This window comes from Condylura cristata, unplaced genomic scaffold (assembly GCF_000260355.1).
Source record: "Condylura cristata isolate star-nosed mole 26May11 unplaced genomic scaffold, ConCri1.0 scaffold00031, whole genome shotgun sequence".
NCBI classification, from domain to species: domain Eukaryota; kingdom Metazoa; phylum Chordata; class Mammalia; order Eulipotyphla; family Talpidae; genus Condylura; species Condylura cristata.
In genome coordinates, this window is record NW_004567132.1 from 25,621,664 (window position 1) to 25,637,494 (window position 15,831).

The 15,831-nt window shown below is 44.1% G+C and overlaps 1 protein-coding gene across 1 annotated transcript; it reads right to left on the reverse strand.

The window, feature by feature from the left end:
• Nucleotides 1-376: 376 nt before the first annotated feature.
• On the reverse strand, nucleotides 377-4,071 carry FOXI3 (forkhead box I3). Its single transcript, XM_004691617.1, has 2 exons — nucleotides 3,447-4,071; nucleotides 377-990 (listed from the first exon to the last, which is right to left on the reverse strand). The coding sequence occupies exons 1-2, from the start codon at nucleotides 4,069-4,071 to the stop codon at nucleotides 377-379; spliced, it is 1,239 nt and encodes a 412-aa protein (XP_004691674.1).
• Nucleotides 4,072-15,831: the final 11,760 nt, after the last annotated feature.

A 15,831-nucleotide genomic window follows, 5' to 3' on the forward strand; every position in this document is an offset into this window, starting at 1 on the left:
TCGAATAACTTCATGCACTTAGTTTTTTTCATAAGCCGGCCCTGGACATGTTTGAGCTTGGCAACCCCGATACACAGCAATGAGTTAAAACAGACACGGTCCCCTCTCCTCATAGGACTCACAGTACTATCCCAGAAAGTGGGGTGGACTCTCTCCAGGAAGACCCTCATCCAGAGAAACCTCTAAAAGCCTGCTGGGCTGTGAAGAGAATAATCTACCATGCCCACGGGACCCTCAGCTACACAGTGGACCGTGAGCTCACCCATAAGCTCCAGAGAAATGCAGAGCCTCAGTGCCTACCCCAGACCTACTGCCTTGGAAACTGCATTTTGTCCAAATCTGAGGTGTGCGTATTCAAAGTCTGAGCCGCAGCGCCCTATACCTCGGAGCCTTCCCGGGGGTAGATGAGGCTGTTGACCATGCTGAAGTTGTAGAAAGGGCTGCTGAAGTGACCGCCTTGCCCCCCACTGTTGCTGGCAGGGAAAGGGTTGTAATAGGAAGATCTCTGGCCGGAGCTGGTGCTGTTGCTGGTGGCACTCAGCTGCAATGTGTCTGGCGAGGCCTCTGAGATGGAGCCGGGGGAGAACGTGCTGCTAGAAGGCAGCTGGGCCCCCTGAAGCCCTAGGTGGCGGCTGCCAGGGAGGGTGCGCTGGGTGCTCCCACTGCTGCTGACGCTTAAGGTGCTGAGGGTACTGAAGAAGGTGTTGAGGCACGGGGCGGAGCTGAGCATGGACCCTCCAGGGGAGGAGGAAGTACTCTTGGCGCCCTCGGGAGGCTCTGGGGACTGGGATGGCCTCAGCAAAGAGGAGGGGCTGTCTCCTTCCGGCTTCCCACCCACTCCAGACCCCAATCCTTCTTCTGATTTAGATGTCCCCGTGGTCACAGCGGAGCTGCTACTGGCCTCAGAGCGGCGCTTTCTCTTCCGACGGAAGTTCCCATTGTCGAACATTTTTTCACAGTTGGGATCCAGGGTCCAGTAATTGCCCTTTCCTAGGGAAATGAGAAAAGTAAGTTAGAGAAAGACCAAGTTATGTCCATGTCTCCAGCTTCATGTGTTCACTAATCCATGTATTCAGGAGAGCAGACTCTTGTTGAAAGCTGACACAGATGTTCAGTTTACCCTACCATCTAAATATATCCTTTTGGGACATTTTATTCATCTTTAAGGGGAAATCTGGAAAAAACATGTTTGGTGATTTCCACCTTCTAGCCATGTCTGTTACTGGCTACTGCACCGTCTCCTGCTACTATCTGCTACTTGAATCTTAAGACCAAATCCTAGCTCCCTTTTAGATCCCAAGTGTGTGCACTTGTGAAACCATAGAATTTTGATGCTACTTCAACATGAGCCTCCATTTCTTCACTTAATATAAGAATAAAAATAGTACCTATATCACAGACTGGCTGTGAGGGTTAAATGATAACTCTGCATAGTAGCATGCGTAGAAAAACAGTATGTCATCATCGTTTTCACTAAAAGGATACAAGTCTCAGTCCCTCCAACCTCCCCCAAAAATACGTCCCAAAAAAATCAACTTTAAATACCTAATCTTCCAATAACTTTTACTGAGCAGTTGATTATTTTAACACTACCTGGGATGGCATTTATTTGGTACACAAGCTACTTCCTGGAATCTACTTATATTCCCTTCTCATCTTAGGCTGATGGAGCCTCTGCATTTCTTCCAAGCTTTACCTCCAGTGGGCAAATCTCACAGATCATTTAATGCCTGCAATACTGGTGTCTGCTTAGAAAATTCCCCTCACTCTCTACCGTAATTGAGGTAGGAAAGATCTAGCATCTTGGTGATCTTATTTCCCAACAGCTTTTTTTTCATTTCTGAAAATAAACTGTGGTATTTAAAAATAGTTAAAAATGTACGGTATACTGAGCCTTTACCTGGATAATCTCAGTTACTTCTCACAACTTTCAGATGGAGAAACTGAGCTATGCACAGGCTAGTAATCAGCCACAGTCCCAGAGCCAGGACTGAAGCAGCTGGCTCCAGACTCAGAATTCTTAAGTAACCACTGAGTTACGCTGGCTGGACAAACTAGCACATACATCTCCACATCCATTTTCTCCCCTGTCATGTTTTCTGCAACTAGATGGAGGAGGGAGAAAATATATTCATGTAACTACTATTTAGATAGCAATACCTGCAGCTCTGTGCTATTCATATTGGGCTACCTCAGTACTAAGTGTTTTGATGTGACATAGCAATAACAGATCCTTGAACTTTCGACAAAGTCCTGAGGATATACATGACAAATTACAAGTGATTCTCAGGTGACTCAGAAGTCAAATCAAGATGATACATCTTTTAGAACCTATACCGCGTCCAAACAGCCGGTAGCCCGCGTGTGGCTGCTGCAACTTGAATGCACGTGGCTAGTCCATACTGAGATGTGGGATAAAATCAGAGAGGATTTTGGAGATTTAACACCCAAAGGACAATGGCAACTATCTCAGTAATCGACTTTATTATAGCTTGAAGCAATATTGGGTTTCTCCAGAGAAACTTAAAATACTTTTTGCCAGTTTTTATACATTTTTTCCTTTTCATTTTTTAATGTAGTTACTAGAAAATTTACAATCACAAGTGGTCTGTACTGTATTTTAGTGACAAGCAGTGTCCTGGAATGACTTCAGGTACCAGCTCATTCTGCATTCCAGAGTATTTACATAACTTACACAAAAGCCTGCATCTCTGAAATGAAATAAAATGGCTTTATTTCTCTTTTCTCGCACCCAGTTCTGTCTGTCTCTCTTGTCCCAGGCTTCTTCTGAAAATAAATGTCTAACTCTTTTGTCTGTCTCCACTTCTCAGGCAATAGAGAAACCACCACCTACAATCCATTGTAACCCAACGCTCCTCACCTCAGACCTTATGGAATCATATTTGGGGGTTCCATTTTTACCTTTCTCACTAGTTATAAAGAACTTTGCAAGACTAAGCCGAAATTCTCCCAATCCTCTGCCCATCTCATAATGCCCGTGGGCTATCCTCAAATCATCTCTCCAGGCAGACACTGTACTAATTTCAAGGACACAGGATTCTTACTAACCTGATGCAGAAGAAGTGCGCCCATGGACAGCTTTTCCTCTCACTACCTTTTCCGGATTTTCTGCGGTTCTGAATCCTTCTCAGTCATCCACCTGAGAGCTCACTGGGTTCTCCTTCCTAACCTACCTCCCTGTAACATGACCCTCCCGTTCAAAAGGCTGCTGAACGCGCCGTCCTCCTCCCGAAGATCCTGATGATACTCTTCTCTTTGTCCTCTGGGCTTCCCTCACCCCAATCGGTTGAGATTCGGGTGAATCTCATTCTCAGTTAGAATGAGGAGATTCCGCGTGGTTCTTCAAGTCAGCCACACTCTGGCCACCCCCACCCCCGCCCACGCCCCCCGCACTCGCCCGGGAAGCACCTGCCTGGCGTACTCACCTGGGTCGTCCTCGTCACGGGGCACTTTCTTGAAACAGTCGTTGAGCGACAGGTTGTGACGAATAGAGTTCTGCCAGCCGGCCTTGCTGCGCTGGTAGAACGGGAAGCTGTCGGCGACGAACTGGTAGATGTGGCTGAGCGTGAGCTTGCGCTCGGGCGCACTCTGGATGGCCATGGCGATGAGCGCCGAGTACGAATAGGGCGGCCGCACCATCTTCATCAGGTCCTCGCGGCTGGCCATGGAGAGCCAGCCCAGCTCCCCGGGAGCAGCGGGCCCGGCGGGCGAGGCGGGCGTGCCTGGCGCCGATTGCGCGAAGGACCTCTGCGCGCAGGCGAAGGTGCCAGCTGCGGTGGGCGGCTGCAGGAAGGGCCCGGCCGCACCCCCGGGGGGTGGCGGCGGCGGGGCGCTCAGGTACGCGGCGGCGGTGGCGGTGGACGGCGCGCCCACTCCCGGCCCATTGAGCCACAGGTAGGGGTTGGCGGCAGCGGCCGGCGGCGCGGCATAGTCGGTGAGCCCGTAGGGCGCCCTGGCCGCCGTGGGGGCACCCGGGGCGGCAGCGGCGTTGGGAGGGGGCAGGCCGGGCTGCGAGTACACGCCGAAATTGTCGCCGCAGTAAAGAGCCATGTCGGTGACCGTCGGCGGATGCGGCGCGGCGGCGGCGAGGGGAGAGCGGGGCTGGTCTCGCCGCTCGGGCGAGAGCATCCCTTTGGGGGCCAACCCTTTGGCCCCAACTCGGCCAGAGCTCGGCGATCGGGGTTGTGACGGGCGGGTCGGCGGGTGCGCGCGAAGCCACGGCTAGTCGGCCTCTTATACCCGTCTGCAGCCCGGCTCCTCCCGGCCCGGCCCGGGGCTGGGCGGTGGCCCGCAGGCCCCGGCTCTCCACGCCCCCGCCACGCCCCACCTGCCCGCGCATCCCCAGCCCAGCGCGCCTAAACCCTAGCGCCTCCCGCCCGCCCGCTCCGCCCCGCCCCTACACCCCTCCACGCCGGTCGGGGGGAAGCCTGGGGAGGCCGGCGCCTGCGGGTTTAAGGCAAGAACCCCATCTGTGGCCAGCGTGTTCTTAATAGAGTCATGGGATAAAATCACCATCAAGATAAAGAAAGCCAAAACAATACGGATGTTTTCTAAAAAGTCCCTAAGTTAACTTTCCGAGCCGCCCAGACCACCTGCTTAGCCCCCTACGGTTTTCATAGCTTGCGCTGCTGCACCTTTTGTGATGGAATCGCAGGATTCTTGTCCGTCGCAACTGATCAACTCAATTGCAAGTAGACGAGAGGACGACTTCTCTGGGTCTACGGCACATTATAACTGGCATCCGCGGTGTGTCCCCTTCTCCTAGATGATTCTGTGAGGGGAAGACGACGGACTCTGGAATTTTTCTAACAGGGTCGCTAACACACTAAGCGTTCGTTCACATTATGGAAATTCTGTACTGTTCATTTCACGTCCGTTTGTGAGGTTTGGTGTTTCCCAAAAGCGAAGGGTGAACGTTTTCTAAGACATTTAAATTAGCATTTAAAGTCAACCAAATTTAACTGTGGAAGAAGCCCCTCATTTACAAAGTGGTCTCAGTGAATTACGGTATATGACCCGCCCTCTACTTTTGTAAGTTTTCAAATGAGTTTGGAAAAATAAACAAAACCAGTAAAAATACCGCGGCTACCCCGCGAGCCACGCAGTCGTTATTTGATGGCTCCAAACATTTCTTTTTTTCACAAAAATAGTACTAAATATGTTTTTAATGAGTGACATGTCTGATGTTTGCATTTAAAAGCGGGGGCAGGGGGGTGAAGGAGAGGAGTGGGGGAGGGCGGCCGGGAGGTGAACGCAGTCACGTCAGTTCACAGTATTTTAAAATTCGGAAAATTAAACCACCCTCCCCTCCCCCCTCATTTACATGATAAAGATAGTTACGTGTTTTGGGGAAAATTATTGCCTTCTATTATCTCACATCTTTAAAAAATGAAATAATCAAAAGAATCAAATTTGAGGAGAAAAAAAGAGAGAGGGAGAAATCCAGAAGTATTTAACTAGCAAATTTGGTGCCACATTTCAAAAGTAACTGTGATTTATCTTTTCAGAAACCATGAAAGAATTATTGTCAATTACAAAGCTCATTATTTCGTTCAATCTCGAGGTAGATGCTGTAGAACGGAAAAACATTTGCTCTTTTATATATATATATATATATATGTGTGTGTCTAAATGTTTTCTTAATTTAGATAAGCCAGCTGCCCCCTTCCCCCCTTTCTAAATGGCCCCAAATGAAGTTTTTTGTTTTGCTATTTCTTTTTAGATGTTAATAAGTATGACAACTATTAACTTAGAAAGTTGAAAACGATTTTTATTAAATTATAATGTCCAAATTTAACATTTTTCTTAAGCATTTTCTTAAAAATCTAAATCAAAGGGAACAAGCCCAAAAGAAAAGTTGTGAACATAGATGAATTATAAAATTATAAAAATTTGAAGTCGGCCCTCTCTGGTGGCGCAAAGGGTTAAGACGCCACACTGCAAGCTAGCTGCAGCCACTAAAGTACGAGTTTGATCCCTGGCCCAGAGGTGATCCGCATGGCGCGGCAGACCTCTCCGGTCTCACCTGCTGCTCCCCTCAGCAGTGCACTTCATAGATTGGCCTGTTCTGCTCTCCATTCTGTCTCTGCTGAAGCTTCTCGCCGTCCCTGCACCTCTGGCTTGTAACCCAGTTCTGTATGAATAAATAAATAAATCTTTTTAAAAATCATTAAAAAAACTTTGAATTCATGTCCCAATTATTATTGATATTCTCAAAAATATAAACCTTCCCTTATTTTTTAGAACATTGTTTACCCATAAGTACTTTGCATTTTTGCAGGTTTTTAAAATCTAATTCTTATATGAATAGCTCCAAATTATTCTGAATTAGAGTCCATGTTTTCATATTGCTTCTTTGATTAAAGATTCAGCCTACTATATAGATAACTCCTTTCTTAACTAGATTATATCTTTCTGCGGATTTTCATTTTATTTAAAAATGACACCGCCACCTAGCGGCTCTAAGCCTCTATTACAGTTACATCCCGATAGGGATCCGTGAAGTAGACACACCCTCTAGGGGTGTTGGAAGTTACACTTTTCTATTTTAATCACAATTAGATAAGCTTAAAGCTATTTTATATCCCGTGTTCTGGGTTATTCAGTGTCAAAATTGATTTAATTTACCTTGTATCAGCTATGAAAAACTCTTAGGTGGAGGGGCCCTCCCTGGTGGCTCAGTGGGTTAAAGCTCAGCACTGGGAAGCTGGCCACAGTCCCTTCAGCCGGAACTCCATCCTGCCCAGGGAGCTGCAGACCTCTCCCATCTCGCCCGCTGCTCCCCTCAGCAGTATATTTCAGTCAGTCTGCCTGTTCTGCTCCCCGCTCTGTCTCTGGTGAATCCTCTCTCCATCCCTGCACATCTGGCCAGTACCCCAGTTCTGCATGCATAAACAAATAAATCTTTAAAGAAAAATAAACAAAACTCATAGGTGGAAATCACAAAACCTACCCTTATCTTCTTTCTATCTGGCTTTCTACCTCATACTACTGAAATTATATCTATCTTATTTCTTCTAGTAAGTGAAAGGCTCTTTGAAAATGAATTTTTGTATATAAATCAGTTTTTTAAATACCTTACCCACCATAGATTAAACAAATATAATTTTGAAAATGAAGAATTTTTTTGACTAAGTGAATGACTAGTTTCAAATGCTATGTTGGCATATAAATAAGCCCCTCCAAGTATATTAAACATACACAAACACACAGATGCCTTTACCGCAAGCCCCCAAACCAATCACCCAAAATAGGACTTAAGAAAAATTTCTCTAGAAACACACGCACACACACACACACACATGCGTTATTCAAATGTGGAGAAAAATGCCATCTCTGAAGGTAATTTACTAGGGCAATAGAAAGAACGTTTTAGAAAGTATCTGCTTTTTTTTTTCAATGCATATATAACAAAATTTGACCCTTACAAAACAAGAAATCAGAGAAAGATAAAAAACACACAGATAAACAGACATACACACAACAAATTCTGGTGCAAATGGAGCTGGCAAGGAACTAGAGAGGAATCAGAAAACAATACAAGAAAACTAAAATCTAATTAGAACAATGAGGGGAGACTAGCTCTGCACATAGGCCTTAATAAGAACATTTATTATTTCGGTGTTAAAAGAAAGATTAGTGAAGAAAAGACCCACAGCCTCAGTCCTCACTTGCTGTCAGAATTTTCCAGCTCCCACTGTTACAGAGCAACCCTGATATGAGATGTGTCACCCGGCTGTGTGTCCTCATCTGTGCCCTTAAGAGGGATTCATTCATATAAAAGACTCCACCGCAGGCATACACCAAAAGTTAGTGAAGTTTGGTCCTGGACTGGTTAAAGCAGATGAGGGTGAGAGACCCACAGGGAAGTTAACAATGTCAGCTTCAGGGCCCTCCCTGGTGGCACAGAGCATTAAAGCACTGCACTAAGAAGGTTAAGCCGCTTCCGCATGAGTTCGATCCCTGCCTGCCCTGGAGGTGACCACATGGCGCGGCAGACCTCTCCTGACCCGCCCGCTGCTCCCCTCAGCAGTGTACTTAGTCAGTTGACCTGTTCTGCTCCCCACTCTGTCCCTGGTGAATCCTCTCACCCTCCGCATCTCTGGCTTGTACCCCAGTTCTGTATGAATACATAACATTTTTTAAATCTAAAAAAAAAAAAACAATGTTAGCTTCCTTTTATCTTGATTTTAAGGACTCCACCTTTTCTTTGGGTCCCTGCTGAAAGGTGCTTTAGACTTGTGGTGGGCTTTTGGGCCTTCCTTTGGGCCAACTCTGGGTGGACTTACACCCACAAGGGGATGGGTAATAGTGAGTGCTTGACTTGGAAACAGTATTCTTTGTCTTTTCTGTATTGCACGCTAATTGTATACTGTTCTTTTCCATTAAACATCGTATATGTTTTATCTTGATGAGGCGGATGTCAGAACCTATGTAGAACGGGCACTTTTGGGGGCTCTGGAGTGCCCCTCTCCCTGCCCTGTCACAACCACCAACTGGTTATTTTAGAGCTCATCATATCGTTAGAGGCGGATGTGGAGCCTTTGTCCTCTCGCAGTCTGTACCGCAAGGCTGTGACTCTCACACGGAGCAGAACTCAGAGGGACCATTTATTTTCACAAATATTCTATATACCACGTCTAAGTGTTAGGGGGAAAATGAGGCAGTCCTCTCCCCTCCATAAAAACAAGCTTTCCTTCAATTTGGGGTTTGATTTCTATTTCAATAAGCTTTTATTTTCTTTCTATTTTTATTATATATTTTTTACATTCTTCTTCCATCTCAGTGGTAATCCTCATGGGTTTCCCACCACCAAATTCACCCATGTGCCATCACCACAGTCCAGTGCACTTTTCTCACTCCAGTTCTGATCCCATCCTCCCTCCCACCCCCATAAAATGTCTCTGGTTTATAGTTGTTCATTTTTACTCTATTACATTTGTTTGTCTCTCCCTTTTTATTATTTTCTTCCATGATTCCTTATACTCTGCTATGAGTGAAACCATCCAGCATTTTTCTTTTCCTTTCTGGCTTATTTCACTGAGCATGATCCCTTCCAGCTTCATCCATGTTGCTGCAAAAGGCATGAGTTTATCTTTTTGATTGCTGAGTAATATTCCATTGTGTATATGTAACACTTCTTTTTAATCCAGTCATCCACTTTTGGGCATTTGAGTTGATTCCGTGTCTTTCCTACTGTAAATAGAGCAGCATTAAACATGGGGGTGCAGGTGTCTTTTAGAGTCCATGTTTTTGTGTCCTTTGGGTAGATACCTGGGAGTGGGATTGCAGGGTCTCAGTAAGCTTTTTATGGCACTTTCCCTTGTAGGGTCTTTATGCTGATGTTGGCAGATTACCCCCATTAGTCACCCCCACCCAACTTCTCCACACTTTGAGAATCTGGAAGGCTGGGGTGGGGTCAAATTCAAACCCAGGGAGCAGGCACATGGCCCCAGAGCCACCTCGTCACTCACCAGTTGACCCCCAAGTTTCATGCCCTTGTTCCCATTGCCAACATTGGCACGGAAAGTGCAGTAAAAAGGATGAATCCTGGGGTTTCAAAAGCCTAAAACATCCATAGAAACCACATAAGTTCTATGTCCTTAATCTAGAAAAACAAGAGAAAAAATGATTCACCAAAATCTTGGTACACAGCAATCCCTTTGACTGGGCACAGTGTCTAACATGTGGCTCCCGAGGCCTCCTCCTGTGGCCTCACTCTCCCCTCCCCAGTTACTTGGAATGCTTCCTGGCCTCTGGCTCTAACTGATTAGCCTCATTCTTGAGCTCCCTCACCTAATTTCTCAGATTCTTCTTGTGAGCAGACTCACAAGACTCTTCCTCCTTACCTGCACAGCATCTCTGACCTGACTGCATCTTTGGCTCCCCCAGGACCCTCCCCTGATGGCCTGAGGACATCTCAGCTCAAGGCTGCATTCCCCGCCACCACCTCAGGGCAAGAAAGTCCTCCAGCCCTGCTTCATCCCAGGTGGCACCAGCATCCACCCAGACAGCCCCCTCATTTCCCTGTTCCCCCACTTCCAACAACCAACTCTTCCAGATCAGCCTCCCACAATATGTCCTGCAAGGATCAGGACTGTGTCTCATGTTTCCCCCACCCCCCCTTTTTTTTTTTGGAGTTAACATTTAAGTACCTGGCACTGTGTTAAGCATCTTACATGGATTAAATCCTTCAATTCTCACAGCGATCTTTTGAGATAACAGCTGTTAGCTCACATTTCACATAAGAAACAAACAGAAAAGTCAAGTAATTTAACTGTGATCTCCCAGCTTCTTGAGTGCACTTGTGTCTTTCAGCCCCAGTCTGGCTGTGAATTTCTGCTAGTTGCACTTGGCTTTCTCTGCCTCCTCTCTATGTCCCTATTCCTGAGACTGACATTGTGCGTTCTGGAGTAGTGTTAACTGCTTGAATAAATTTCAAAGGGTTAAGCATCCCATGCTATGAAAGAGACAGGAAAAGTGTTACCCCTACTAGCCCCCATTACACAGTCCTTTTCACCAAAGGCAGTCAGTTATTATGTTTCTTATGCTTTCTTCCAGGAAAGTATTTATTTTAAGCAATGGGCATTTTAAAATGTACCCAAAAAATAAAGTCTGTATTATTCATATGGCCATGCACTTTCATTATTGTATTCTGGAGAACTTTCAAAACAGTCACATGTCCGTACGTCTGCCTCATTTTGTCCAGCTGTGTTCTTCTTCATGGGAGATGCAGTAGGGACTCAACAGTTTGTGTGCAAAAGGTTGATCATCAATGTCCATTTTGACTTGGTGGTGGCCCTCTATACTTACTGAGAAATATATTGAATTTAACCTATTTGTGAGGGATATTTGGATTATTTCCTTTTAAAAACTAGGGCTTAATTTACTTAGGGTAGTCAAGTCCTAGCTGGCATTTGCTAAGTCAGCTAATGTGCATTTAAGTGTTTGATTCTAATAAGCACTCTGCCGGGAGGTGCCCTGGTTTGTATCGGTAGCAGGCCCACCCTGGATGCCTACTGCTCTTCATCTTTGCTAAGGCTGGATTTGTTCAAGTCTTATTTTATTCCCCTGGTTTTCTTTTCTTTTTAAGTTATTTATTTATTTATGGATACAGAACTTGGGGATACGCCAGAGGTGCTGGGGCTGTGAGAGGATTCACCCGAGACAGAGTGGGGAGCAGAACAGGCAGACCTACTGAAATACACTGCTGAAACTTGGATGGAGCTGGAAAAGATCATGCTTAGTGAGATAAGCCAGAAAGAGAAAGAAAAATACCGGATGGTGTCACTCATAGCAGGAGTATAATGGACCAGGCGAGAAATAACAAAAATAATGAACAACCATATACCAGAGACATTTTGTGGGGGTGGAGTGGGGAATGGGATCAAAAACGGGGGGGGGGGGGGAATGCACGGGATTATGGTGATGGCACATGGGTGACTTGGTGATGGGAAACCCGCGGCGATTACAATTGAGATGGGGGGAAAAATGCACAAATGATGTAAAAATAAACTGTTAAAAAAAAAAAGAAATACACTGCTGAGGGGAGCAGCAGGCAAGATGGGAGAAGTCTGCTGTATCTGTGGGTCACCTCTGGGGCAGGAGATCCACTGGGCACTGAAGTGGCTCTGGCCAGCTTGCAGTGCTGCGCTTTAAACCATTGAGCCACCAGGGAGGGCCTTCTCCTGGTTTTCAAAACACCAAAGATATCTCAAAAATATTTTGGTTGGTTTTTCTTTGTCAGTGAATTGAAGTACCTGGTCATATGTCACTTAATGTTTTTAGATGACTTGTCTATCTTGTGCCCATGTTTCTATATGTGCATTTTACTTTAAAGATGCATCTGAGTTCTTTGCAATGAAAGGTATTTGCCTTTTTGCTGCAAGGTGTGTCAAATCTTGGCTTCTTTTTTCCAACAGTCTCTTCTCTTGGCATCTGTGATAACAGGCTGTCCTGGCTTTCTACTTTCTGTTCTGCATTTCCTCAGGGACATCTATCTGTCAGCTCATACATTGAATGTTGCTTTGGCCTAAGGTTGTTCCAAACCTCCACTTTCTTGTTTTCCTTCTACATATTCTTCAAGGGTTGTATATCTGCCATGGTTTTAAAACTTGTAATGAGCATGGTAGGCAGTGGTTGTTGTTGCCTATCTAGTCACGTTACAAAAAGACACTGCTCCATTTTCCCCAGTGAACAAGGTTTATATGGAGTCAGCCATTGGGCAGACACAAGTTGAAGATTCAGAGGAGGCGTTTGCCAGGGGGATCTTTGACTATTCCGCTGGTTTAAGGTGAGTGAGTGGTTTAAGATAAATCATACAAGATCTTCCACAAGACTCCTGGGATCAGGGCTTCCAGGTGGGGGAAGAGGTTAAGTCTCGGCACTGTGAAGCTCCCTGCAACCACTGCAGCATGAATTCAATCCCTGGCAAGAGAGGTGACCCACATGGCACAGCAGACCTCTCCTGTCTCGCCCACTGGTCCCCTCAGCAGTGTATTTCATCTATCTGCCTGTTTGGCTCCCCTCTCTGTCTCTGGAGAATCCTCTCACTGCCCCTGCACCTCTGGCCTGTACCCCAGTTCCTGTGTGCATAAATAAATATTTAATAAAAAAAACTGGGATCAACAATTTCTTTCTTCATGAGGACTAACTCTTGTGTAGAGATTTGTAGTTCTGAGATGTCTATCTTTGGCACCTTAAGGAAAAGTTTGCCTGAAATGCAGATGATACCAAGAAAAGCTGAGTGACAGTAATGGCGACTATCCTGCATCCAAGAGCTGCATCCCTTGATCCAGGATTCTCCTTCAGTCTCAGGAACTTCCTGGTTTTTTTCAGCTAACACATTTCCTTTTTGATTTAATGTTGAAGGGATGTTATAAGATGCATAGAAGACAAGCAAGTTAAATGGATTATTAATATTACTCATAAAATTGTTCCTTTAAATAATGTTAAATTTAAAAAAAAAACTTAAAGGTATAAAAATGTATGTAGTAATAAGCTTAACTCATTACGTAGAGCTAAGCCTGAAATTAAAGTGAATCTGGTAACTTTATCTTACCTGGGAATATTGAAATAAGCTTATCCTTTAAGTATAAATTAAGCTTTTCACTACTTGTGATCAGTTCAGTAGAAAAGTGACATTCAATTTAATGAGGTCTTTTGAAAATTAAGAGTAAGACAAAATTCTACATTATTAAAATATTAGTGAACATTTTAGTACATTAGGAAAACAGAAACACTACTACGCTGTTACATTAGTAAAACAGTCTGTGTTTTGAACTTTTTAACCAATATGAAGAATTGCAGCTTACTCGATTCTGCAGAGAAGGAAAAAGATTATTAATTATCTCACTTGACAAGTTTGGCTAACTTTTATTCAAAATATTTGAGTCAAGAAGTTATCTGAAGTAATTCTTTGGTTCCAAAATTTGTGTAGCTATAACCCAAGAAAATATCCAAAAAGGAATATAGAAGGAATTGTCCTCTCTACTGTCACTGGAAAATACTTGCAGAAATCTTTCAACTCTGAGAAGGTTTTCTTCAGTCTCAGCTAAATATTCAAGCACATATTTTAAATGAATTTATATAACGGGGTTCATTAATGAATTCAAGAAGTGGTTATTGAGCATGACAGACCTTGGTGGGCCTGGCTCTAAAGAAGCATGATTAACTCTGTATCTCTATACCCACACAGCTTCAGACAACTCCTTGTTTCCCAACCCTTGTGAGTCAGGACCAGGGGACCCAGGAGACCCAGGTTCCAGGCATACAATACTCAAGGTCACTTTATCTTACCTGGGTATATTGAAATGAGCTTATTCTTTAAGGGTAAATTTATCTACCAGATATGCTGATTTGAAAATCCTCAGCCAATCATGCATATGATGTCCGTGAAGATAGACGTTTACTTCTAAAAAGGCTCAATTCTTATCCTATCTTTGAAAGACAGGTGTGGAGCTCAGCATAAAGCAGCTGTCACTGCCCAACACTCCATAAAGCTGAAATGGCCAAGAATGGGGGCTGCAGAGCAAAAGGGCAAGGCCCCATGGACTGTTGGGGGAGGGGTACAGTGTGGTGACATACATCTGAAGAGGTGTCAGCCTATACCTCCAAATCATATAGTGTTGTAAACCAATATTAGCTCAATTTAAAAAAAAGAAAAAAAAAAAACCAAAAGTTTGAGGATTCAGTGACCTCTGTTAATATAATTAACAGTTTTAACTGCCCTAACGAATCTTCCTGCCTATCGTCTGTGGACAGGATCACCTATATCCAGCAATGGATAGTCATAGTTTCCTTGTAGCAGCTTGAATAAAGGAAGCTAGTTTCCTTATTGAACTGGTCATTGCGTTAGCTAGCTCCCTTCAGACTTTCCCAATACATTGTATCATAGCCTTGTCATGGTTTGTTATGAATGAATCAATACATTCAAAAATCATGTATGAGTCGACATGTCAAGAGGTAATCGTGGACTTTATTTAGTCTATATCTGACCAACCCATGAGGATTAGCTGATTATAATATCGGTGCCTTTCTCCACCTGGTAGACTCCATTAGCTATAAAATCTTAGTATAAATTTCAGGTCCATTTTACTGATGACTGTACTTCTTTTCAACCAATCTCCAACAAATTCTGATTTGTTGTTTTGATCCTGGTTCCCATAGCCTTTCCATCCAATAATCCTTTGTTGTTGTTGTTGGGTTTTTTTGTTTTTTTTGTTTTTGCATTTAGAGTTTGAGGATTGCCATTTATGTACTAACTACTTCACGGATGGTTTTTCTGATGCCAACAATTATGTTGACAACTTTACATCTTCCCAACTCATCATCTGAGTAGACCCGGCCCCGTCAAGACAAAGACCGGAGAAGCTGGACTGATCTAATCTTCCAATCAGTGCTCCCCACTCTTACGGTAGAGTGTCTAATTGAGTAGTTAAAATTCAGATTTTTTGGCTCCATCCCAGGGATTCCAAATCTTTAGGGTGGGTACTTACTGGTTAAGTATTTTATGCATGGCACAACTTAAATATTTCAAATGGACAAAAAATAATATCACTTGCAGTATTTTAAGATTATCTTTGAATAACACATGAAGATTAGCTGATTTATAACATTGGTGACTTTTTCCACTTGGCAGACTCCAATATCTATAAAATCTTTGAGTACTTTGAGGTGTACAAAGATTGTACATATCTGGGCTCTTCTGCTATTCACACCAATGGTTATCCTAAGTGGAAACCTCAAGGAAGCTGCATCTCGATTACAGCCTCAATCGTAGTGTGAGAAAATAATTCCTGAACTCTTTTATGACTAGTTAACAACCTAATAAATAAAAATTATGCTTTGTATTGTTTTTAACTTTCACTTCTTTAATTATGAGTAATTTAAAATAACTTTTGTATATTACTTTTCTGTGAACAACATTCTTCTGCACATATTTCTTGTATTGTTTGACCTCTTGTTATGCATTGATAAGAATCTTTGCATTAGGGGCCTCTCTGGTGGTCCAAGGGGTTAAGTCTCAGCACTATGAATCAATCCACAGCCACTGTAGCACAGGGAGGTGACCACAAGGCACAGAGATCCCTCCTGTCTCTTCCGCTGCTCCCCTCAGCAGTGTATTTCAGTACATCTGCCTATTTTACTCCTCACTCTGTTCTGGTGAATCCTCTCACCCTCCTTGTGCTTCCAGCCTAGACCCTAGTTCTTGTATACATACATAAATAAATCTTTTTTTAAAAAAGAATCTGTATTAACCCTGTGCTAGGCAAACCATGAGCTTCACTAAGCCTGTTTTCTCATCTGGAG